Source organism: Fundulus heteroclitus, chromosome 17, assembly GCF_011125445.2.
Source record: "Fundulus heteroclitus isolate FHET01 chromosome 17, MU-UCD_Fhet_4.1, whole genome shotgun sequence".
NCBI classification, from domain to species: domain Eukaryota; kingdom Metazoa; phylum Chordata; class Actinopteri; order Cyprinodontiformes; family Fundulidae; genus Fundulus; species Fundulus heteroclitus.
This window is the reverse complement of record NC_046377.1, coordinates 13,418,051-13,445,938: the sequence shown is the minus strand read 5'-3', so window position 1 is coordinate 13,445,938 and position 27,888 is coordinate 13,418,051. Positions and strand designations below refer to the sequence as shown.

Genomic DNA, 27,888 nt, shown 5'->3' with positions numbered 1-27,888 from the left:
TTGCCTACTGATCTATACATTGGTGTAGTCATGTGTATAAGTAGTATGATTAGGTGAATGTGGCTCTAGTGTAAAGAGCTTTGAGTGGTCAGTATGACTAGAAAGGCAGAATTATAAATTCAGTCCATTACAAATCTAACATTTCATGGTTAGAGTGTTTGACTAATAGTTTTCACATCAATATATTCCTCCCACAGAGCTGCTGATTACCGCAGCTAGTCCAGAGGTACAGTAGGTCTCTTTGCCCATTTCTTTGATACAGGCTTTCATTGCTACGCCTGGCTATTTAGGTGGACAGCCATGTCTTAGTAGGCTGCCAGTTGTGAATTAGATGTTCACATCTTAAAACGTTGTTTTATACCCTAAACCATGACTGTCTATTGTGTTCCTTGTTCTTAGTGATACTGTTTGTTCAATTAAGTGCTCTAACATTAAGTGCTCTGACCTCTGAAGCATCCACCCCATCTTTCCATCATACTGAGATTAAAGTATAAATCGGTGAATACAAATGCATGCCAAAACTTTAGACCATGTATTCTTTTCTAGGGAGACCTTTGGGTTGGTCTATCATATAAACAAATCCAAATATGATGAAGTTTGTGGTTTGAACCCAACAAAATACAAAGAAATCAGGGCATCTCAATGTGCCTCAATCCTTTATAACTCTTGCAAGCTGTAAAACTAAATCAGCTAAATCTTTAGACACAGTCCATTTCATACAAACAGCAAGGTGCTTGGCTCCAACAAAATATCTGGGAAATATGTAGAAACATATGGAATATTATTTGACTGAGATTAGGAGATTAGATTAGATTTATTGAATGAAAATAATTGTCCCACGAGAGTCTCCTATTGCCTGCACTGGTATCAGTTTCTGTTTCTGATTGAGAAAGTGGTGGTCTTTTCTCAGTATGGGAAGGCTTGCATGTCCTTTGCATGTTTGTGTGTCTATACGCCCCCCTATCTACTTCCTCCAACCCCCAATTTTGTCCTAATCAAAGGGCACAGCTGATGCAGCTAACAGGTATATTGTGTTGTGATTGCTGTGTCTGCTGATGGGAACTGGGAGTAGAGAGTGTCCTTAATAAAGAACGCTCCACCACTACCATCTTCCCAACATGTGTGCGTGTGTATGTGGTCGGGGAAGGTGCAGCAGGAAGCCAATCAACAAGAAACTAACCGCCCCCGCCAACCCTGTCCCCCCACAAATAAGCAGCGCTGACACAGATCATCACAAATCAAAAGGTCAGTGTCATTACAGTCATTGGAGGTGGAAGTGTATGTGCATGCACAATTAGCACGTGCATGCCAGTCTCTTCCCTCCCGTCTCACACAGCTACATGTGAATATGAATTTTAAAAGGTCAACATCATTAGCAGGCCATCGGCGGCAGAACATATCAGCATTATAGCGAGCTCTCAGGCAGCTGACGGTGAGTGAATGAAATCTGTTCTCGGCTGGCTGTGGAACCAGTTTTGTTTGCTGACAAAAACCCTCCCCAAAAAAACACGGGCAAATACATGCACGTGCAAATAACAAATGTGCAATTACAAGGCTAACATGCAGATGCACAAGAGCTGGTTAGGGGCTATTGTGTGGAGACACTGGGGACGGAGCTGAATAACGCTTAGCTGGAAAGAGAGGGCCAATGTGCTCAGTAATTATGGCTCTGATGTGGTCTTGGCTAATGAAGTAAACAAGCACATTACAAACAACTCATCCGCACTCACTGACTCTTAGAGAAGCACAAGCGCCGCATATGACCGGGCAGGCAGATGGCTCGACAATGCTTACTTCAGGGCCACAGAAAGGTGCTCACCTGGTTGCTGTTTTGTTGGGCTTGGGCTTGTCTCGTTGCAAATTTGCAGGTCTGAATGTGCACACCGGGAGCTTGTTTGTTAGCGAGTCACAAAATGAGAGTGTAAAAGGGACACTGGGAGAGGGGGGGGGGGGGCATTCTACCAAGATTAATGGAGCCAATCTCAGACCTATCCAGCAGAGTGACCATACCCTCCCTATCCTGTTTTATTCGTCTTTTCAACTCCCCTTCTTTCTCTTACCACTCGCCTCTTTTCCCCTCGATCTATCTCTAATTAAATGAATCAATCAGCGGCAACACAAAGCTGGACAGATAGCATCAGTGTGTGTGTGTGTGTGTGTTTGCGTGATACCATGCTGCAAAAAATGAAAGCAAAACAAGAATAACTACAGTCGCAACGGACGACTCAGAACAAAAAGAAGCAGATCGAGGAAGAAAGAAAGCAAGGGAGACGGTGAGAAGGATTAACGGACAAGCTCTCGTTGCTTGGCTACATTTCCAGTCTCTAATACGACTTCTCCTCTGAGGACTTATCAACCCGAGCTGTGCTATCACACAAACACATGAATGGACATTAACCTCTCCCATTGAACTATACACTGCCCTTGCCAAACCCCTATCTCAGGCTCCTAGTGGACAATATATATAGCTTATGTCAGGCTCATATTCATTTCAAGAGAATGTAATATATATGCATGAAATATAAACGCAGCACTTGACACCACTGGGACCTAGTGATAGGGAAATCACCGCCTATATCATTATTACTTTTTAATCTACAGACATACACTGCATGTGTATTTCATATTAAAGCTGCTTAAGCAAGCACAAGACATGATATTCACCTTGACTCTTGTGCAGAGTTTCCACAAAGTCCCTTTACCCGTTTCTGCAGCCGGCGATATCACTGACAAACGACCAGATATATAAATGCATTTATTAACACAGGCTCGCCTTAAAAAGGTTAGTGTTATAGGAATGTCTTACGATATATTCGTTTCGTGCTTCGCAGTAGGGCAGGAATCAACGCGAGTAAACAGAAGAAAAATAGCACAAGATCAAGAATGAAATCCAGTTAATTCATGTGCTTTTAAAAGAGTATTTTAAACTTTACCGCGACAGGAAATAAAAGCGTTATGAGGCTAGGGAAGGTCTGTTAGTGTTTTACACACAGCAGTATGTAAAAATATGTGATCGTGACAGTAGTAGAAATGCACCAATCAGGTTTTTCCCAGCCGGTTCCTGATTTTGAAAGATGCAGACATCTTTCTTTCTTCTTCTTCTTCTTTGTCAAAAAAAAAAGAAATAGAAAACTTACTGCAAGCTCTTTGATGATGCCGATGTATGCATCTGATGATGATTTTATCTGATTTTCCATGCATTCAAAAAAGGGAAACAAAGTGCATGCTAGGGGTGTAACGGTACAGTTTTTCTTGCCAATTGTAGTAATGTCATCACCGAAATGTATGCTCCATTTTATAAAAACCTTTATTTGCAGGTTTCAGTGTTTTATTTAAAGGCAGTGTACCACTACCACTGTAAATCTCATTAGTTTTTCGCTTTTTTACAATTTGTTGTTAATTAATTAATTGAGAGAGAGAGAGAGAGAGAGAGAGAGAGAGAGAGAAAGTTAAAAAAATTGCTTGTTTAAGTCACATCAGCAGGGTAAGAAACTGTTGCTGAACCCTTATTTTTTTAGTTCACATCGTACTTTTAAAATGTTGCTATTAAACATAGCATTTTAAAACATTTATGAGGGGGAGAGACAAATCCTGAATAACGTCTTGTGAGCTCCAAGGTGAAAACTCTTGTGAAAGGAGAACATTTACAGGAAAAAACAAAAACAATGTTTTTCTCTTTTCCTCTTGGTGAAGGTAAAAACTCTACTATACAGACCACCTGGTCACATGGAGAGGAAATCAAATTGGTGACTATAAACACTTGTTTAAACCGGCGTGTAGCGCTACAGTACATTTAATTTTTATCTCTCAGTTTCTCATTCCAGAAATAAAAAAACATAAAAACCACCAATGCTAAGAACATCCTACAATTCATACCGCTGCACATTAACGTGTGCTTCAGTGGTTGCAGAGTGCAGATAACTCTCTAAAAATTGTGATCCCCTATGGTTTTCTATATACAGCCGTAGCCAGGCTGTATAGAAGAGTTTAATGTTGTGTAGCAATATTAGGTTCTTCCCTGCGTATCAAACATGCTGGGCCTTCTACTGTGATGTACCGTCTCTGTCTGATAACACCTGCCACAGAATACGCAATGTTACTTAATGGGGCACATTCAGCACATACTGACACGCAAATACGCCAAATACAATATCTTATATGTTTTTCCTTCACAAATTTCTTATATATATATATATATATATAACAATATGTACAAAGCAAACCACAAAACGCAAACCTCAGTTGAAACAAGAAATCTGAATATTGGGATGAAAAAGGAGTTGAATGTTGTTCTCTCAAGTGAACCTTTTCAGCAATTTAAAATAATATTTTCACCAACACACCAGCAGAACTGATTCTGTAATACCTCTTTGTGGTAACAGATACACGTGGCTGAAGTATTCTGTTTACGTGAAAACTCATTTTGGATTTTCAGAACAAACACTTGTCTCAGCTTGCGTTGGGTGTTGAGAACGAAAGGACTCGAGCAGAGTTTATAAGAACTGTTTCTCTTTTGGATTTGCTGTGCTAAAGGACCACAATGATTACATCTTAAACACTGCAGCAAAGATTACAAAGAAGTGCTTTTAGAACACGCATTCAATTCCAGCCCTCAAGAACCAGTGCCCTGCATGTTTTAGATATGTCCTTGGTCACAAATTCCTGGATTACCTCCTCAACAAGTCATCAAGTTCTTGAGAGATATTTTTGTCTCCTGACAATACCTGTGGCTTTACAGCACTGTTTGGGGGACAGATAAAAGTCACATCTCTTACTACTGAGGCTTTCCTTTAGAAAGAATGAATCCCAATAAGGATTTAACAGTGCAACCTACAAGTTCACAAAGCTGCACATCCTACCCGTCGACTCGTCAAATCCATTCTGTTTGTTGTGATCGGATCATTTGATTCTTTCAGAAAGGAAAAAGTATTATGACATTTGTACAATTTAAAGAGTATTACACCTAGTATGGAGTTTCACGAGGTTCAGTGTTGGGGCCTAAGCTTTTCAATCTTCATATAACCTACATTTACAAACTATCTATTAGACAACTCTGTTCGTTTGCAGATTTTTGTTTGTTTGTTTCATTAACAAAATGTTGTTAATATTTTAATAATGTTAATTATATAGACTGAAAAAGGTGTATTTAGTAATGGATGGAGTTCAGCACAAAGTGTTTATGAAGTTGAGTTTTTAGAAAACAATTTTACATCATAAAACTCATTGGAAATGACAAATGAAATACATGAAATGACAAGACAAGTTATGAGGGGGATTGCCTCCCCTCATAAGATCCAAATAGCAGGAAAACTTGCCTAAGAAACCAGTGTGTTTTCTTGGTCAGCAAAGTCTGGTCACTAGTCGGCATTCAATCTCCATGGGAACCAACTCCTATCCTGACCAATGGGTGGTGGTAGTCTTCACTACTTCGGTTAATGCTTTGGGTTTTTAAGCTTAAAACAGGAACTTTTCAACAGCTGTTATTTCTTTCACAGGTTTGAGTTGTAAATGAGAACTCAATTGGCTCTCCTGGTTAAATAATGAATAATAAAAAAGACCTAAAAGGCAGTTATAGGCTAGAAGTGTGCAAGTTCTCCCCGTTCATGAAGTGTAAAAAAGAGTTGAGGGATTCAATTATAAGGTTATTAGTACTGCAAAGAAGTCCTACAGTCTAAAGGCAGCTATTGCTTTTTTCTTACTTTTACTTTGAGTCTAAATAAGATGTCAAACCAATTTTTCATAAGCTTTTATGACAACTATGTGAATAAAAAAAACAGGAAGGTTGAAAGCAGTTTACTATAACAATACCACAGTGGAGGAAGACCATCAAAGAAAACAGCAGGGTGCCTCTCAAACAGACCAAAAGCACAGTCACAGACACACAGGTAGCAAACATACCAGCATAGCAACACATACACATGACAACTGCAGAGAAATACTTTCCTGACACTTGAATTTGAACTGCAGTGGAGAAAACATGGAAGCCTTTTTTTTATTTAGCCCAATTAAAACAGGCAAAAAGCCCAAACAAAAGGAGTGTTTTATTGCACTCCCCACTATCAGCAAAAAGGCTCATTAGCCACAGCAGCATAATTAGCAAGCTGCTGAACTCCTCGTTAAGGAGGGGCCTGAGCCGTAAACAAACCCCGCTGAACTCCAAACACCCACAGTCCCTTTTCTCTCTGTAATGAACTGCCACCGCTGTTCGCTCCTCGTGAGAAAACAGACAGGAAGGCTCTGACAGAAACAAACAGCCCAACATTCACTTCCAGGAGTTGCTGCACAAAAGACACCCACAGAAGCAACAAGCCTCCTCTCTGGGACGTCTCTTGAGTACAGTGTGGGCAAGAACACTCACACACACTCACACACACACACACACACACACACACACACACACACACACGCCACTCATTACTATGTTAAAGATTTATGTATGTTAAAGACGTTTCAAAAAATACAAGAAACACGGGAAAAACGAGCATTATAGAACTGAGCAGCAAAGATATGACAGCTGAGATAAATCTGGCCAACTGTCTGGATTCTGACTTTGTAAACGTTTTAATCTTCAACCGGCCTGCTCTGAATAAGAAGGAAATCCTCATGGAAATCAACATGAGCCTGAAAGTAAATGTGAGGCAGTAAGTACCAGTTTAATTTGAAGATTTAGAGATTTTCCTTTAGTTGAACTGAACTGGACTGCGTAGAACGGACTTTTGGAAACACATTGCTTTAACCATGGATTTATAGCATGGCATTTATGTTCACTACAGGAACATCAGTTAGAGTTGAGCTCAAAAAACAAAGACCTAGATCATCTAACTAAGATGAAAGCACCTGCTCCAAAGCTGACACCTCCAACCTTTGGATATGTGCACCACATAGACAAGCTAAATATCTTTTGGAGAAAGGTTTTACGGTCGGATGAGAATGATTTAGCCATTTTGGCCACAGTGATAACAGGTGTTTCTGAAAGCGCCTTTATTGTAAAAACTAGCCAACATGATAGCAGTAGCATCACACTAAGAGGCTGTTTTCACTATGTGATAGCTACCCCCAAATTCTTCAGTTTCGCCACAGAGAATCAGCTGAAACTTGGTTATGCGCTGGTGTTTCAACAAGACAATATTTTAAAACACATTCAAACAGCTTTTTGGATGGATGAAACATGAAGTTTGAGGACCTAACCCTACACATTAACTCTTTAGAAAATGCACGGACTACGCTTGAAACCAGGTCTGTGGCAGGAACAAACAATATTAAATGAACTCTAGCAATTCCATAATTTTTGGCATGTGTGGGAAGGGAAAAAAGGAACATATGGATCAAGCCTGATATTGAGCCGACTTGGACATCAGCTAATCTCTCTCATCTGCTTTAAACTTAAGGTTTTCTCAGAATCTATGTTTAAAACTTCTACAACAAAAGTTGTAGAAGAGTAAACACTACCCTTTCAATGCCATATCTGGAGATAATGTGATCGCATTTGCCACTTGGAGTCATAAACTATTTGCGTGAGAGGAAGGACTCCTCCAAAATGTTAAGATGTGGGTTGATGATCTATTACACCAATAAAAAATGGAAAACAACATTATTCTACAGCATTATTCACCTTGGCAACAGTTTTTACCTGACACACAAGCGCTGCATGACTTTAATCCTAAATTTAACACATTGATTCATTATTCTGATTATTGTTTTAAGTTTATTTTTTTGCATTTGTCTTTAAGAAGTGGTTGCATTTGTTTTTTGTTTTTTACCTCTGTGTGGTGAGGGCTGACCAGAACTGCTCATCAAACAATCCATTTGATATTTTAAATATGTATATTTGCTTGTATGCATACACTCGACAACAAATACAAACTCAAATATGATACATTTCATTTGCATTTATAAAGATATGTGATTGTTGGCTCAACTGTGATGGTGACATTAGAGAGAAACAGGGCGTTGAACAGAGACAGCGAGTGCTGCAAGGTGAGTGTACAACAGGGGCCTGTCCTCAATTTAACAAGGCTGCAGGAGCGAAACAGGGCCAAACAAAAACAGGTATGTGTGTTTTTAAAGCTTCTCTATAAAAGCTCACAGGAGGATTTGTGCAAAACACAAATCTGTGAGCAAAAATGGGTGTATCTGAGAGAGGCAAAGCTAAAATATGGATGTCTTGGTCTAAGATGAAAAAAAAGAAAAGTGATGGTGAGGGAAGCTGGTCCACATAAAACAACTTAACTGAGGAAAACGATGTTTGCATTCAGATCATTTATTATTCATGCTGAGGATAGACTGAATGTAATGCTGGGTGCTTCTCACCTGAAGCAGAGGTCTCTGGACGCCGAGGAGCTTCATCGTGTCGGCACTAGCGAGAATTTTCAAGGGGTCGGCAGCCTTACTTACTGCTTCGATTTCCTTGTTGATCTCCGTTCGAACCTGATGGTTTAGGGACATAAGTGGAAACAGCAAAGTAACATGAAATCCTAGCTGCAATGCTGCTCATACTGAAGTCTAAAGACATTACTAGGTAAAAAAAAACAACCAAACAAAAAAAACAACCAAAGAATTTTTTGTTTTGTTTTAGGGTTTGTTTTGAAATGTACACAATTTAATTATTCATCATGCAAAAGTACTGTGCAAAAATCAGTGAAATAATGCACACTTGGTATGAGGGATTGCTGCAAAGCCATGGACGACTGTCCACTGTGGCTCTACACTCTTTCAGGAGAAGTGAACGCTGCTTGTAAAGACTTGATGCAATTTGCTGGGTTTCCTTAGAGAGGAAACTTTTTGACCAATCTGTCTGGACGATTTGATTGAATTTGACTTTGTGAAGTGCCTTGAGATGACATGTGTTGTGAACTGGCGTCTTATAAATAAATTTGAATTGAATTCTGTCTAAAAAAACCATCAACCAACAGTGCAACTAATCCAGTAAAACGACTTTTCAAGCAACTTTAAATATTACATGTTCCAAGAAAAAGACTAATCTGCCCACTTAAAGTAACAATGTTCATCGGCACCCTGCAATTTCTATTTTCAAATAAGTTTTTGAGAATTTTAAAAGTTTATTAATGCTGTCTACACAAATTATAAACACTACAGTACACACGGTTCTGCTTATGAAGTTACAAGAACAAACTTTCAAGAAAAAACATCTAATGTGTGTTTTGACGACAGTGAGTCAGTGAGTTATTTAGAGTGACAATGACTCATACCTGAGTTCTCTCCTGTTAAGAGACATTATCTGAGAAAACTACAATACTTCAATAGGCCATTGCTGTGAGAGCTGATAGATGGTATAATTTTACACTAACCTGGTTAAGGAAGAGGTCATTAATGTAGTAGGTGAGGAACGCTCGGAGCTGGCACTGCTTGGCTTGGCTGGGCCCCATGTTCATCTCTATCTCCTGAATGAATCTGGGAAGAGAGAGGGGTCAACATGAACAATTTTTCAAGCATAACTCTGTGAGTCCAGTACGCTTTGGTGGGCTAAAATCTGCAATGGGAGCCAATTCTGGAAAGCTGTAAAAACCTCTGAAGGTGTCTTTGTTGTCACCTAAAGTGCTCCAGTAGAGCGGTCAGGCTAATTATGACAAAAAATATGTGTAAAAACTAAGGGAAAATCAGGCCAATGATGATTGTGAGAAATTAATACAACCAAAAGGATGTCCACTGTTAATAATTCAAAGCAATCTGAGCCACATAGAGCTGGATTTTTTCCCCCCATACAGCTGAAGTCCGGTCGTATCAGATGGGGTCAGACAGTAATGTATGGGTTTGTAGAGGCTCATACGAACATCATTTATCAGTGAATCACTGGTCACTGGCCTTGTCTCACAGACACCACAGGGCAAACCATGCAAGAGTAAGTGCTTTCTCAAGCGCTCAGTCCATATAAATGCACAAATAAATCAAACTCCTCACAAATATATTCTTTGACCTGGAAGACATTTAATGTATGACCGAAACAAAGACGAGGAAAAAATGTTTTGGGGTGACAAAGTCCTCCCAAAGAAAAGACAAGGAAGGAAAAACTAGTACACGAACTCGGAAGATGACTCAACAAAGGACTTTAGAGGGGAATTAAGGTGGATACGACCATTTTTTAACGGTCTTTGCTTTCGTACTGTGCAATGGATGCTGCACTGCAGATAAAGACATTTTTACAATCTAAGCATAAATATAGATGAAAGCAGGTGGATTACTGATTATATATAGCCAACCTTATATGTACATGAATGAATATGTGAATGCACAAGAACCCAAAATACTAAAATATTATTCAGGATTTGCAACCAATTAGTCAGCAAGGGCAGAGGAAGCATGTTGGAGTGTGTGGTTGGGGGATCGCACCCTTGTGTGTCAGAGTAAGCGAGGAATCTAAGCCCACTCTAAATCCTTCATTGATTCCCGCTGAAACTCGACCACAACAGAAAGCTAAGTATGAGAAACTCTTCTGTGGCCTCATTAAAACCGTCAAACTTCCTAAACAATAGGCAGCCGGCTATAGAGCTTAACTGTATAAATATGTAGAGATCACATTTCAAAAACTTTTCCTCTTTAAACGGGGGAAGAAAAAAAAAAATGCTGACAGCTTCATTCTGGGGGAAATCGATCTTAGAAGAAAAGGGGGAAAAAAAAGTTACCGGTTTAAACGTGTGTTGTTCTACAATCCATCGCGCGCCGTCATTATTGTCATTGTTTCAATACACGTGTCAGGATGATGGATTTCGGCAGAGGTGATAATGTTTGAGTAATGAGCAAAAGGGACTGGGCAGGAAAACGGCTGCGATCCCCCTTGACTGTACACTGAGGCTACGGGTGATGCAAGGCAGCTTAGCCATGGTAACTGACCTAAAAACGCAGCATCTCAACAAGAAAGCATGGTTAGAGAAGAAACGGATGGAAAGAAAAAAAGAAACGTTTGCTACGGATGTGATTTACAAATGATCCTGAAACTTAGATTTTCCCGGCTCATGATCATTACACGTCCTGAAGACGCCTTGCTGATGGCATTATACGTTACAGAGTGCACAAACACGAGAAGATGATGACATCGAAACCACACAAAACAACTTAGCACACGCAAACACTCGTTTCACTCATTTAAAAACCATCAACAGGCTTCAAAACTCAAAGCAGCAACATTTAAACTCATTACAGGGAGCCATTTAGAGAGTCAAAGGCTGAGTCAAACCTCCTACGGAAAAACGCACAAATGGCAGCCGTCGGGCTACGGCTGAGCTCAAACTTGCTACGGTTTAAACTGCTAAACTTCATCGGTTATCGAAACAACTTTAAACTTCTGTTTTCTGACTCTTCTTCAAATTACCATTGAGTTAAGCCTACTCTGAGAAGACAAAGAGACATCTTGAAATGTCAATTTCCAGGTTTCATTGATGGTTAGAAAAGAAGCTTGCACAAAAATATTTATTTGACATAATATCTCAATTTTTTTAAATTTTGAAACATTAAACACTGTCTCCAACCCTCTTTGTGGAGTTTGGCATCTCATCTACTAAAAACAAACATTAGCTGGGGAACATTAAATGCAGTTAGCGTCCAAATATATTGTCGATATGCAGTCTTGACACTTGAAATATAATATCCTACCTTTCTGATTGAAATACTGCATTCATAGGACTGCGGTTCTTTCAATGTATGTTTAAAGTTTGCATTTATTTGTACCACTTTGTTTCAACTGGGGCTGTTCTAAAGCTTTTCATAAATCAAGTTGGTATGGTACAGTAAGTTTGACCTCATGGTGTTGCCGTAGATGTTCATTGACAGGAGTAACAAAATGGCTGTCACAATAAGAAGCAGACATTTATTCCCCCACAACAAAGGAAATGTATGCCATTGATCAATTTAGACGTTTTTTTTTTATATGTCCATTAGTACAGCACAAATGCTAATCATTAGCAATGAATTTGGATATAGAGTAGATGCTAGCTTTGAGCTAGCAAAACGGCTTCAAGCTTTTGTAGCATTATTTCAACTTATAATAATATACTACTCGTGTTTGTTCATAAATGCATGTTTAATCTAGAACGTGCGTCTACAGTTTCACAATAGTTCTGTATTTTGATCACTACATTTCATACTTTTGGGATTTTAGGCTTTCTGGCAGTGAAATACGATGAACTCTGACCTTTAAGTGAAAACCTGTGATCAGTTTCCTTTCCCACAGATTCAAAACCTGTTTATGATCCGTTTATAATTGGACCTGAAGTGTGATGTTTGCCTCATTGTGAGGTGACAACAAAAAACACATCCTAACAGCAATCCATGAGGCAGCTGTGTGCAGCGGAGGTGTTGGCTAAGTTGCTAAGGAGAAGCTGTGGGAGCAGCGTAGAGACGAAGCAGCACCAGCACAGTGGGAGCTCGCCCATGTGTGGGAAATCTTAATAAACCTAAATAATCAGTTTATCTGCCACTAACAAGCATGCCTGCACACCTAAAAACCCCAATCTCCAAGCGTCTCAAAATACTGTGGCAGGTATTAAACAAAACATCCAAAAAGAGCGCCTTCTTAACAGCGGTAGTTGTTAATAGTGAGGTTCTGGTGTTGCTCACTGATTTGGTGATCATGATAAATATTGCTGCAGATCAGAGCGACATTAAAAGCACTGTGAGCATAATGTTCTAAAACTGAGACCATCCAATTAGATTAAAAGAGAGCAGATGCCCAACAACATGGTGCTGCAGTCTAGACCCTGCAGCAAAAGGACAAAATCTGTCGAATCAACATGCCATCTCACTGCAGTGACAGACTGAGCAGTGGGTGTATCATGAATTAAAATACGCCACTCTTGTGATTTCAGCTTTAAAATTTGCTGCAAAACTTCTTAAATACAATGAAACATAAGGTATTATCTTTGATAACCGTTTAGTGGATTTCATAAATGAAACTACATCAAATGGCATATCAATAAAGTTTATTATCAAAGAACATTATTGCATTTTCAAAGAGAGGAAGCCTATAAATATTAAGTAGAAGGGAATAAAAACACAGTTGCCTGGTCTTTTGTTTTTCAGAGCAGGTAATACAAATCTTAAATGCTTTTTTTTTCTCCATCTCATCTATGAAATTAAATGGATTTAAGAGCTGTGGAACCAAGACGTATTCCTCACAACACACAATGTGTCTTAAGTTTACAAAAGGTAAGACTGTAATGAAACAGAGAGACGGTGCAAATCATGCTGTGGCTAATAAAGCTAACTGATTATGGAAAAACCATAGGCCATACCAGGACCATTGCAGTAAGCACGCAGATGAGCGGACAAAGCACTTTCTTTTATTTCCTATCGGTACCAAACTAATGGTCTACTGATATCTGCCGGCTGTTAAATCAATAACCACTCCTTCCAGACATTCCTTGAGCATGTTTAGCCTTTCTAATTAGCTTTATCTGGGGCTTATTAAAAGGTACAACTTAAATCTGAATGCTGCCAGAGTTTTTGTTTACTTAATTACAGTTCAGAGATTCATCGTTGTGCTGTACAGCAGGTAGAATGGATTTCAGCGCTTTTAACTTCCTGTGGAGGGTGCTGGTTTGTTTGGTCTCCAAAGCCTAACTGGATAAATAACTCAAATTTGAGCGGAGACTGAGCTATCACTACCTCTCAGCCTTACGTGTGTGACATGATGACATTATTCCTCAGCAGCTTTTTTCCTCCAGTCTTTGGTGTCATATGCTCATCTTTTTCCTTTTCTTTTCAGCATTTCCGTCATAAAAATTAACATTATTATCATGATAGACATTTGCAAAAAATGTGCTATAAGCTCTTTAAGCTAACAAAAAGGCTAAATAAATAGTGACTACAATTTATTTTACATTAACTTGGTAACAAAATCAATAACCATTCATAAAACCGTTTCTCATAACACCTCTGCCAATAGAAAAAGAAGCATGGTTTCCTCTGATTCCTCCCATCGCTGCACTAGTTGCTCTCCAAAGTCAGTTTCTTAGCAGTTCTGCAGATGATTGTCCTTGACAACATATAATTATCCGTCATTAAGGAACAAATGCCAGAACCTTGGCATAGAGCAGAATAATCTTAGATTTCATGTCGTGTGTGTATGTACGTTTGAAAAAAATTATTCCCAAAAGCATTAAATGTACATACTAACAAAGAAAAGGCTAATAATAATAAGAAAAATAGCTTTTGGAGGATGAAAACAAACCCCAACTTTGATTACTTTTTCAGATAGATGAGAGCAGACAGAGAGAAATGTCTCTAACAACATTTTTGGATTCATTTCCCAACAGAAACTAAACCCAAGGTAACAAATGCTTCTTTAAATTGAAAGGATAGGGATCCTATCATCTATCTCTATCTGCTACCACAGCGCATTGGCGTTGAAAGAGAAATGGGATAAAGGCAAAGGTTTGAGAAAGACAGCAGAATAAGAGTGTGCTGAGATCGATTAGGGACTCAGCGTTTTTAAATCTCCCAGAATTCCCCTCAGGCACGGACCTATCAGCTATGGTGAATTCTGATTTTGCCGCTCAGAGAGGAAGGCTTGTTCTGTCACACACCAAGGACAGTGCAAACTGCGACTCTGCCAATAGAGACGGGCTAGAAGGGGAGAGAAAGAGAGAAAGAGAGAGAGAGAGGGTGGAGGAGTGTGTTGCTGCATACCTGCATATGTGATACGTGTCAAATCTACCCTGTTTTTCAAACACATCAAAGCAGCACATTTAAAAACAGCCAGGAGGCACTTATCTCTATTATTCTTTCATGGCGCATAATCACTCCAGTATCCAAAACTCATAAATGGATTTTAATAGCTGGGGACATTTATGGGGTTTTATGGTACGGTAAACATTAGCTTTTATAACTGATGATTAGTCAATAGGTGCTAGAAATGCAGCTTTCAGTGTTATCGGATCGCACATTCAATAATGATTTAGTGCTAATTTTGCACACTTCAGTAGCCACAATCTAATTATTCCTACAAGGATACTACATTGATGAGGTAACACCTAAGAAATGAACGTTTCAAAAAAAAAAAAATCCTTGCATGCTGTAATTAAATAGTTACATTTTTATTCATCTTATCACAAAAACATTTATTCCAATGAGTTGCCACATACTGCCTGGGGTCCATAACACACTTTTTGGTCAGTCAAGCAATTGCCATCACCACCACAAGATGGCAGTGTGTCAGCTTTCTAAATCAGCTTCAGCTGCATGACCAGTTGCCAAATAACCCTTTTTCCTTTATCCCAAACAGGTTTCAAGAAAGAATTAAGATTCCAGTTGGTGTTTACCAACCGCAACCTGTACAGAATTTGCTTAAAAGGTGTGTATGTGGGTAATGAAGAAGAAAAAACAACAAGAAATTCAATTCATAGATGTATTTTTTAAATACATGAGAGAGCTGCATGTGATTAAATGTGTGTTCATGTGTTTTCATCATATCCTGATGAAATGCATATGGTCTTCCCACACACCGCCCACGTCTCATCTGACTTCCCACTGTTTCCTGCTCTGCTCTTGGCCCCTGATGCTGCATCACATACACCGAAGGCTTTTCAGGCGTAAGGTGTATGTGCTTAGTCTGTACGTGTGTGAGTGGTGCCATCGGCATGTGTCTTTGTCAGAGAAAAAAAATATAAAAACAAACAAAGAGGATGACAGCAATATGCAAATTTGTATGTAAATTAGGTGAGTGAATGTGTCTATATGCTTGCAGATGAAGGTATAAATGGGCCTGATAATCAGTACCTTAACAGTGAGATATAAACAGTTTAATAGAGGAGCTTATACTAATGTGACCTTACTGCACACGTATGGCCTATAATGGATGCCAGAGAAAACTAGTTATCATTATGATACTGTCTCATTAGTGGTGATTGTTTCTCATGGTTTTATGCTTGACCGTACCATGTTTTGAAAATGTATTTAACAGAATAAAGAGGGGTTTCAGTCTTTCTAATCCAGACGTAACCTTGGTTTAAACCATTTAAGCCTTTGAGACTATCAGGCTGAATTTTTATTCAATTTCTTTGAGTAATCTTTTTATTTTTCAAATAAAAAGGTTTATTTAAATTAGTACTTTTTAATTTATCTTTAGAAAAGATTGTGTCTGAAAGGTTATCAAAAATAAGAAAGAAAGAAGAAGAAAAAAGTGAATGCTCAGCTGGTCTTAGTGTTTACGTAATTTTTGCCATGACACTACAGTTTAATTTCTCTTATTTTCCATATCACTGGACCAACTTGGAATGAAAAGTTCAGTGCTGTATATTAACCCTTTGTGTGCCCCTAATTGGTCAAATAATTATCAGCTGAATTGGTCGGAAAATATGTTTGTTGCCAGAACATTTCAGCATAATGGACCATTCTGTTGAAAATTGTCAAAGTTACGCTGAGATTAGACCGATACACTCATTAAAAATGAGCTAAACAGTCAATAAAACACAGATGTTTGAGAGCAACATAGAAAAGTCAATAAAGCTCTTGAACATGCATCAGCGCAGCTATAAACATCCCAGCCAACATTAAAAACTAGCACTAGTTGTTATTAGCCTGACGAACAGCCCCCTTCAAGCTGGACTACGCAACACTCCGCAGGGGGAATGAATCCAGAGAAGCAGCGAAATGACACACCAGCACCTGCACACACCCAACACACACACACACACACACCCACTTCCTCCACCAGCTGTCCACAGTTATGCTGAAATAAAATCCTGGTGAGTATCCTGATATGTCAGGCTGCTTTTCAGTTAGAGCCTCATCAAACATTGGGAAGGCAGAGGCAATTCTTTATCAGTGCAGACAGAGCGTCTGCATAGCTTAACATGGCGCTCCATAGAAGGGGCACTTTGTTCAACATATCCCAAAAAAAAAAAAAAAAAAAAAAAAAAAAAAAAAAAAAAAAAAAATTATATATATATATATATATATATATATATATATATATATATATTTCTTTTTTTTTATTTTTTTTTTTTTTTTTTATTTTGATGAGATGTCCTGATCTAAAATTATGGGATAATTTAAAAGCTATTATCTCCTAAGAAACAGCATTACTAAATCTCAAACAACTTAACTTTACATAGAATCACCAACATTGTACAGCTCAAATAACATATGTTCTCTTGTCAAATTGTCAAGTTTCGGCAATAAAGAATTCTATACAACAGACATGAACAGTTTCACAGTTGTTTAACATTGATAAGATCAGGCAAATATTTAGGGGAGGGAGGTTGTTCATAAACCTGTGTACTTGCTGCAACAGCTAATAAAATCTATGGATAGGATTGTCAGTGAGTTGAACATAAACACTTTTCTGGTCATTATGGTAGCAGTTCTAGCAGCAAAAGCTGAGAAAAAGCCGCTTGGGCTTGCTGCAACTCTAGCAAAAAGTCTTTGCTTGTCTGCCTACCAAAGTCAAAACACTGAACTGCATTTATCTTCTGTTGAACTGAATATGCATGTGTATGACAATAGAAACAGAACACATTCTAAGGGTCAAAACTGCCAAAATCTTGAAGTAAGAAGTGCCTGTGCAAATAGGAAAACATCATTTGAGCATTATGGGTCTATACATAAGTGCTATGCAAATGCTGTCTTTTTAAGCTTAATCTTCGGATCAAATAGCAAAATATTCAACAGAGTTTGTCAGGAAAAATCAGGCAGAAATGTTACAACGCCTTGTTTTTGCTGTGTCATTAAAACGCATTGTTGTGTGGCGCTCAGTGAGGAAACGACTAAATTAATTCCACTTTAATGTGAGAACGAAAACAAAATGAGCTAAACTTGAAAAGGGCCTGACACCTCCAAGTTTGCACACCGCATGAGACTGCGCCCTCACGTGTAATCTTTGGCATTTATACCTCAGCACATATTTCTGTCAATACATGTGCATGCTTGTGTGTGAGTGTTTGTGTGAGTGGGTCTCAGTGTGTGTGTGTGTGTGTGTGTGTGTGTGTGTGCTGGCATGTCGCAGTGTGGTGCAGACCAATTAAAAAGAGGAGATTGATGACCGGGGGCTCTGAGAAGCAGCAGCAGCAGTAGCAGACAGCCGCTTCCTGCAGACAACAGGAAATGAGATGGCCTTGTTTAGCTGACGCTGCCAACACCAACACCACAGAGCCTCAAAGACAAATCACCACCTTACAGCCGCTATTGGCCTAGTCCTCCATCTTGCCACAGCATGCTCCCCACCCTCCATCTCTTTATCTCCCTCTAATTGTATCGAAGAGTGTGTCTCTCGTTAGTCTTTTCTGGAGAGCGGTAATGTGGTCAAGGTGCTTTCAGGTGTACACAAAGTGATGCTAGCTCCCTACTTCTAGTCTTTGATTCCTAAATGCCACCTAAAGCCACCCTGAGCTGGATGTGTGTTCTGGGATAAAACAAAGGCTTGATGCTGGTTGCTTTTATTGCCAGAGGATGCTTAAGTCTCAGACAATTTTATATAAAGGGAAGGAGTAATGACTTCAAACGGCATGTTCAGCAAGTCTCGGTAAAACAACATGTCATTTAATCGATACAATGTTTTTACTGAATGAGTTCAAAGGTCGAAAACTTCATTTAGGAGCTAAAGTATCCCACAGTACCAGGGGAAACTGTACAAATGCCAAATATGGGCATGGATATTACATGATTTTATAGCTTTCGAAGATGTATTTGAACAGTGAATGTACGGAGTGGGATAATTATACAACTTTACAATTACTTTAGGTACTTGACTTAATTTATAGCGGAGTTTCTCTGATCCACAGTTTAAAATGAGATATAAAGACTCCAATATATATAGTTTTCCAGAAGTTTCCCCAGGTCCCTATTTGAATAACTGCGCATTGCAAAAGACTGTCTTAACTTGCTCTTCCGCTCTTCAGGGGGATCGCGTGAAAAACATCTCCCAAACCAACTCTGGTCTGTTTTTCTTTTTACTGAGGCCTTCCTGTTCTTTTCATAAACTTGTATGCAGTTTGCTTCCTGTGACTCTCAGCCATGTTCAAAGTATACAGTGAGAGCAGTGGAGCTACAATGGACAGCTAACACTGAAGCTAACCGTATACATAAACACTAGTGTTTCTGAACAGGATTACCAACTATAGCAGTACTATTCAACAGAATTTTTTTTATTGGGATAGAGATTTCTCTATCTAGCTCCTTTTGCAACTTGTTTTTAAAGAAACAAGGTTTCAAGTTTCAGATCCTAATACCGATCAGTGTGTTTCTGATGAAGGTTTCTTCTTGTTAAGACACAGACCTTCGTTTCCACTGTCCCCATATGCTTGCTCAAGAGAATGTACTGCTATATATGCAAGTATGTGTTTGAATCAGCTGGACTTGCTAACTTGACAAATATTTCAAGACTGTATGATATACTTACCTGGATTGTGCTGTATTATAATTAGGATTAAATTGCTCTGTATGTCATTTGATCTGAATGGGTTTATGATTCAACTGTAATGCAAATAATTGGACAGATATGAAGTGGATTCTTTACAACCATATATGAAAGGGACTTGTAACATACCTCAAGATGAGGTGTTGTGATTTTGCATCATATAAATAAACAAGGACTGCATGTTGTTTGCAAAAAATACTATTGCTGAAAATTGCAACTATGACTTAGGCGAGGATTTTTCTGAGCCTTTTATTTCATAACTATTACACAATGTACACCACTCTAATATTTCAGCCACTAAAAGCATGCATCAGATGTGGGCATTAAGAGCAGTTAGAGTTCATCCAACTGGCCAAATATATTATCTATACTCAGAGAGTGAAAGCACGACACTTTTAGCTTTTGGTAGTGTTGCATCCTACCAAATAATGCATCCAAATAGACCTTGGTTATTGCATACACTGATATTGTGAATACGAATGAAATTTCACATAATGTGTACCTCTAAATTGAACTTGATTTCATATTTATAAGTGGATACCATATTCTAAAATCTGCCACTGACTAGAATAAAGCTTTGTTATTGCAATTTGCCAGCAATAATTCAGCAACCCCCCCACTCTGAGGAAAATATGGCCCCTCTCCCGTTTATTTTAATGGTAGTTAACGGTTGTATTTTCCCTTTTTTTTCCTCATTTGCAGTCTTGTGAAAAGAAGATGGCTGTGGGACAAGAGAAGAGATTCAGCTTTCCTCACAAGCCACATTGAGCCATTAAGACCACAGAGAGGCAAAGATGCCTGAATGTCACAATGGGAGGCTACTGGGACTAAATTACTGCTTTTGTGCTCACTGTACAATATAAGTCAATACAGCCAGAGAGGCAGGTGATGGGCCTGTTCGTGACAGGGGTCTGTGGGTGAAAGGCCCCTTTAATTGCGTATTTTCTTGATAACAGTCACCAATTGCTTAGATAAGACACAATTGTATCGTCAGAGGGCCAGGTGCAAACAAAAACTGCTTCAGGTCTTATTGCATTCTCCTCATGACTTTTAGTATTTTAAGTGTTCACCTCCTGCTTACAAAACAAGCCTGATTAACAAGGAGCGCTCTAAGTGGCCTCCCACAGAGGGACGGGACTCCTTTAATGAAGTAAACTAGGAAGTAAAAAGCAAAATATCAATCATTTGCCGCGCAAATGATTACATTGGACAAATTGATTTGTTCTGTTACAAAACAGAATAAACAGAAGAAGAGAGAGAGAAAAAAAACTGAGATCACAAAGCAAAGCCTGAGGAAAGAGTCAGAAATCACTCTAGATGAACATAAAGGTGACCGGTGCTGAGAGACTGCAGCTTTCCCTAAAGTGCTTGGAGAGCTGCTTCGTAGCCAGAAAAGTTATAACAGAAGAAATGAAAGAATAAAAAAAAGGAATCATAGCTACTGATCTAATTAAAGGTACTACTCAGACTCAAACGGCAGAGAGGTAGGGTGAAGGCAAAAGGAAAAGAATCTGCGTCACTGCCGAACAATTTTCTTGAAAAAAAAAAAGAAGTCATGAAGGTCTTACAAACACATAGTTAACAAAAAAGGCAATGGCAACAAACTAAATTATAAACACTAACATATATGCACACGCCTGCACACGTTACAGTCTAGTCTAAGCAGAGTTGATGGGAGATGGTATAAGCTACTGAGCCACGGAAGGACACTCATGGTTCAGTGAATGACTCAGCAAGCCTGAAATGGCAACGATTCCTGAGAGAGCCGAGTGTTAAGGCACTTTTCAATTCGCCTGAAAAAGTACTGAGAAAAACACTTAACCTGCACACCAACACACAAAGAGCTGCAAGCCAGGATTGACATGAGTCTATTTTGGCCTGGGGGTTGGGGGGGTGAACAAGAAAGTTGGCCTGAAGAGAGCAGGCGTGTCTGGGTCCGTTTTTGCAATGTTAGAAAAACATCTTCATCTTCTGTGAGCCTTGGTGCAGCACTCTCAAGCCCCCAGCCAACATACGCCAGTACATGGATCCTTCATTTGACGAGGGTACGTCAAAATCCACCAACACGCATCTGAGTGACCAATGATGGATTACATTTTCCTAGGGATTTAAAGCACTTTAAATTAATCACCTATTGATTTTACAGAGGGGTTCCTAAATGAATCATCACCAAACTCTATACGTTTCCTTTCAAATCAGCAGTCTACAGGACTGTCTCAGAAAATTAGAATATTGTGATAAAGTTCTTTATTTTCTGTAATGCAATTAAAAAACATGAAATGTCATACATTCTGGATTCATTACAAATCAACTGAAATATCGCAAGCCTTTTATTGTTTTAATATCGCTGATTATGGCTTACAGCTTAAGAAACCCAAATATCCTATCTCAAAATATTAGAATATCGTGAAAAAGTATACTAGTAGGCTATTCAACTAATCACTTGATACGTCTAATTAACTTGAAACACTGCATGGTTTCCTGAGCCTTGAAAAACACTCAGCTTGGTTCAGCAAACTAAATCACAAGTATGGTAGTGGTTAAGAGACGACATAAGATTCTCACAGTAACTGGTGTACTGACCATGGCATTACTGTCCTTGATTGGCCTGCCAATTCCCCTGACCTGAACCCCATAGAGAATTTGTGGGGTATTGTGAAGAAGAAGCTGAAAGACACCAGACCCAACAATGCAAATGAGCTAAAGGCCACTATTGAAGCATCCTGGGCATCCATAACACCGCAGCAATGCCACAGGCTGATTGCCTCCATGCCACGCCGCATTGATGCAGTAATCTGTGCAAAAGGATTCCCAACCAAGTACTGAGTGCATTAATGGACATTTTCAAATGTCTGATTTTGTTTTGCTGTTATAATTTTTTTTTTACTTGGTCTGAGGAAATATTCTAATATTTTGAGATAGGATTTTTGAGTTTTCTTCAGCTGTACGCCATAATCAGCGATATTAAAACAATAAAAGGCTTGCGATATTTCAGTTGATTTGTAATGAATCCAGAATGTATGACATTTTAATGTTTTTTAATTGCATTACAGAAAATAAAGAACTTTATCACAATATTCTAATTTTCTGAGACAGTCCTGTATCTTTATCGGACAGATGGATGGAAACAAAAAAACTAAAAATACTCTAATCATATCTATAGTTCTCCAGACTTGATAGGATCCCTTTTTAATGTCTACCTCCGTTCTGTCTCTGCACCCTTCATAGCCTTTTATTCCCTGTAACACTTCAGCCTGTCCCCTTTCGCCTCATCCTTCTCCCTCACCCTGCTCTCCTCTAATTCCCATTCCTCCTTCTATTTTTACGTCTCTTTCGGTGTTATGGCTCTGTGGCACCATTTCAGTGCGACTCCCTCCCTCCTCCCCACCTCTCGTCTCTTCTCTCCCAGCCCTCGGTGCCTTTTAGACCTTTCTGCCGGTGTAGGACTTTCCGTCCTGTGGCATCCGGTTAGTAAATTGAAATGGTTCTGGGCGCTCCATTGAAGCCTGATTGAATTTAAGAAGGCAAAGTGCCATAAAGAGAACCACTGGTGAGAGGTCTGCAGTTTACTAAAGGAGCTTCCCAAACTATGATGGTGTTGACAGAGGACTGAAGGAGTAAGGGGGGCACGGGAGGTTTAGAAGTGAGTAAAGGAAGAAGTGAGGGCAAATCAAGGGTAGAAGGAAGAGATGACAAGAAAATGAAAGATGGAGGGAATGAAAAGAGGGCGGGAAAAAAACCATTGGAAGAAAGTTGAGGACATATAATTGAAAACGCAGAAAATTCTTCTGCAGCCTATTACCCATTGCACACCGGCAGACACAAACAGACAAGTGTGTACCCTTGATAGTGACACCTCGCAGAAATGCCTCAATCACGGTTTGCATGGCCTGGAGGGAACGAGGTGACAGCCCTCATATTGGAGACGGCCAACAAAATGCAATTCCGGGAAGTCAGCTCTAGGGCTGCGTGTCTGTCATACCTACAGCTCCGATAACGCACCCACACATCACATTACGGGGCAGAGACCGCCGCCCCCCCCCTCGGCGTGCAGGGGGCGTCCGCAGAACGGACGGACCGATGCTTTCAAACTGCACGCCCCCACGTCGAGCGGCGGTGTTTGTGGATATATTACTGGTGGAGGGGGGGTATGATGTTAGGGGTTAAATTATTCATTGATCCCTTCATAGCCTCTCAGAGCCGGCTTTTTGTAATGCCATGTCTCCGCGTGAGTGTGAGCCTGTGTCCACCTGAGAGGGCTCTCTAGGGGAAAAGCAAGAGAGAGAGAGAGAGAGAGACAACCTTGAGCTTGCGCTGACCTTTAACTTTGAGTGTTTCACTTTAAGAAAGTGACAGGTGTGTGGGCAAAGTGTGCGAGTGGCGAGCTTTTATGCACTCGGCCATATGGGTAAACAGAGAGCCTGTCTATGAAATATTTCAAGTATCAAGATGACCAAAGGGCACCGAGGATAACAGGAGAGAGAAATGAGGGCGAGTGGGAGGAGGAGGAGGAGAGAGGAGAGAGGAGTGGAGGAGTCCCTGCTGGGATCATTTCAAAGCAGACCATTGGGTTTTAAATTAATTAGCGAGATAATTAACTATAAATGATATAAATTATTTAATAGAATCCTTTAAAGGGACTGATAATTATACAATCAAACAATGAAGGGGAGAAAGTGCAGGCTGGATTCAAATCTGCAGAAATGCTCTGTCCACGTTTCATAAAAAAGCGCTGTGCCGTGACAAAAAAATAATGGAAGTGGCAGCTTGCTAATCAGGGTCTCATTTCGAGGTGGCGTCTCAAGAACTGATCAGAAGTCAAAGCATCAGCAAGCTGAGGGCTGCTATTACACAGTGTGCTGTTTAACCAAAATATAAAGGACTGGCATTTGGAATTAACCAAATCACTTAGAATTTCTCAAAATGTGACGTGTTATGATCCGAAATCTGAGCGAACTCCCTGCTGCATGTCTAAAGCAGTCTAATTCACACAATAAAGTACTTTCAGTCTGAGGGGAACAGCGCCTTGTAAAAATATTCTTACCGTATAAGCTTTTTTCACATTTTGTCACGTTGCAACCACAAACTCTTATGTATTTTTAGGGAATTATTTTGGGTAACAAACCAACAAAGAGTGGGGCCTAAGTGGAACAACAACGATACATGCTGCTAAATATTTTTTTACAAACAAAAATCTGAGGAGTCATGTGTTTGTTACACAGCCCCCCTGAGTCAATTTTGCCTATTCAAATATAGAAATTGTCTATTTCCCATTAAATTTTTCAAAAATACCTCAAGCTCAGTCACACTGGATGGAGAGTGACATCTGTGACATTAACTCTTTCATCACCAAAGACTGTCAACTGGATTTGGTCTGGACTATGACTCTGCCAGGCTAACCCATGAATATGAATTGGTCTAAACTAGGACTGGATGATATAGGAAAAAAACATATCGGTAAAATAGAAATCATATTGGAATGATAATTATCAACAAATTCAAAACATATATTTTAAGTGCAGCCCTGGCCATTTTATGTTGCTTAGCGACCTATTTTTAGATACAAAACAAACAAACGCTGAATTCAAACTCAATTCTTTATTCAATCAAGTTTTTAAAAAAGAAAAAAAAGAACGTATGCTCTCTGAACTATTTGAAGGGGCGGAGCTTGGTGACAGAGCGTTCCTGGGTCTACGTTTGTGATTGGTTATGATCAACCAATCACATATGGCTAAAATGCATAAGGAAGGAAAACTGCTATTCTATTGAACTTTTTATACCCCCCACGGGTCTTCAATTCCAGTCCTCGAGGTCCGATGCCCTGCAGTCTTTGCTGTTTCTCTGATTAATACTCTCCTTGCCGTCCAGCCAGTTTAGGTAGATGCCACTTTTTTGGTCCATTTTCAGAAGTGTTCCACTGTTTGAACCGTGCTGTAAGAAACCTTGCTTTATAACAGCGACCCTGCTTTATTCTCAGCCTGTCTGGTGTCTTCCAAGATGCTGTCTGTTTACTAATGTCCTCAAATAAACCTGAGACCTTCACTGAACAGCTTTATATATACTGATATTACATTAGAAGCAGACTATTTACTAATTATGGGACTTCTGAAGGCAATCGCTTAGGAGCATCACAGTAAAAGGGGCTGAATATTAACATATATCATATTTTTGATTTTATTAGAGAATAAAGGAAGCTTATGTATAATTGTCCTTCCACTTCTGAGCTATAGTATGTGCAACTGTGTACTTTTTGCTGTAACATGACAAATTGTGAGCAGAATACAGATATACATGTGTACATGTTATAAGGTTGAAAAACTTTGACCCGTTGAAAAATGGTCACTCGCTCAAGCCTCATAATGGCTGGCACGCTTTCACAAATGCACTCATAAAAAGAGCTGTAAATGGAGTTTTGTCAGATCCAGGGTGGTCAGGCTTGTGAAAAGAGAAAAATGAAGGTTAAGTAAACCGTACTTGACATCAGCTCCCCAATCTTATAAAAAAAAAAGTCTCAGGCTGGTAAAATGCTGTCTGAATGCTTGGATTTTAGCCTCCAGCTAGGATTGCCAGAGAATCTACTCTTGACTTCAGTGAGGAACTCAGTCCACCACTGTGATGCCAAAAAGGATAAAAGTTCTGACTTCGATGAGCTACCACAGGGTGCTAAGGGTGCTGCAATTTAGGCTCGATCATGTGTAAATTCAGGTCATAAGTTGCAGCATTTTTAGCTATCTTAAGCTACAGAATCAAGTCAAAGCAAATCTGACACACTGAAAGATGGACTACAAAGAGTAAAAAGCTCCTTAATATTAGTCACAAATGACGATGAGACTTTATTTGACTTTCCAATTAGTTTCCATTACTAATTACTTTTTTTTTTTTTTTTTTTTTTTTACTAATTCTTCTTCTTCTGGATCCTTTACACATGTTTACACAGGTTTATGTCTCACAATATTGATATTAATCAGTTAAATGTTTAAAGCAGCAACAATAAATATCCGTTTCAGTAGTTTTCAAACCACATTTTATGAGGTTACCCAGTGTCTCTGCAACAAAATGAAATAAATGTCCATCCTTTGCAAATATCTGGAAAATATTTTTAGATTGTGGAGGTTTTAACGTGACACCAAATGAAGAGCAAAGGACATCACCCTCATCCAGCCTTCGTAACTTTTTACCAGGTCTCGCACTTTATGTACGCTGCCGCCATATTTCATGAAATGTACCAAGTCCCAGCTACTGGGTGAAGATGCATAAATAAGAGCAGGCAGTGGCTTCTCTTATGTAAAGCCATTCTATGCCTTTTTTCCTTAAACAGTAAAGGCCAAGCATTCATGTAAACTCGAAGTCCATTCTTGAATAATACTCATTTTGCAAGAATAGTTGTGTGAATTATATTTGTCTATTCATTCATGAGACGTTTTAATCAGAAATTACTTACAAATAAGAACAAAACAGTGCAGGTAATAACAAACGAGCTAGTTAGAGGGAAGAGCACCAATCAGGGTCTGAGGGAACTGCAGAACGAGGATGGTAGGGAAGTACAGGGCAGGTGCTAGGGTGAGAAATAATCTCTGAAGAACTGGGTCTTCAGGAGTTTCTCGACAATAAACAGGGAGGCCCCTGTTCTGGTAGCGCTCAGTAGGTCATTTCACTGTTGTGGAATGAGACAAAACTAATACTTGTACTACCCCCTAGTCCTAACCCTGTATTCTACTAAAGCCAAACAGCCCTGTCTGCTATTGACTGTTCTTCTGAGCTTTTACTACCCCAAGTCCTGAAAATCAGGTGCCTGACTTTCTCATCATTCCCTTCACCTGTGAAGATGACCCCTACCACAGCGGTCTGTTGGTCTCTGCTTCAAATACGGCATATTTAAAAAGCCTGGAGAATGTCGTTGATAATGAGTACTTTCCCCTTTCCGGATCAAGATAAACTTTATTGTCCTTAAGGGGCAATTTGTTTTGCAGCCTGCAAGAACAAATGCAGAGGAAGCACAAGTGCAACAGACCAAAACGCAAACAAAAAAACACAACAACCACACTCATGGTGCAGCCAGCTCCAACATAGGCTACTACAGTCTCTATGTGGGCCTACCAGGTCAAGTTATTAATGAGACTGACATTACAGGGACAAATGAACATTAATACCTTTTTGTATTGCACTTTATCACCATGTATCTGCCAGCCGATGGCAGCAACCTGTAATTATAGTAAAAAGGGTGGTTTGGGTCAGTAAGGATAGCCTTAGCATTCCTGTAGAGCTGAGAGAGCTCTACAAGACTAATCCCTATGGTTTTGCTGCACGTCTCCACAATGCTGTTTAGTCTGTGCTTATTTCTCAGGGTAAGTTTGTTCACTGAGACAGCAGCGCTCACATTACTGCCCAGCCGTCTCTTGCTCCGTCCTACCATTACTCATGAAAAGACATCTCGCCACTTGGATTTTAATTTCTGACCTGGATTCTCACCCCGTCATATGAAACCTGGCGAAAACGCAAAAGGAAAAAAAAAAAAAAAAGTT

At 39.4% G+C, this 27,888-nt stretch overlaps 1 protein-coding gene across 1 annotated transcript in view; it reads right to left on the bottom strand.

The window, feature by feature from the left end:
* exoc4 (exocyst complex component 4) overlaps positions 1 to 27,888 on the bottom strand; it is a gene marked incomplete at its 3' end in the record, with an annotated part of 134,430 nt that overhangs the window by 14,155 nt on the left and 92,387 nt on the right. Inside the window, 2 exon segments of the mRNA XM_036149141.1 lie at positions 8,311 to 8,427; positions 9,309 to 9,411. Of these exon segments, the coding sequence (XP_036005034.1) occupies positions 8,311 to 8,427; positions 9,309 to 9,411 (220 nt within the window).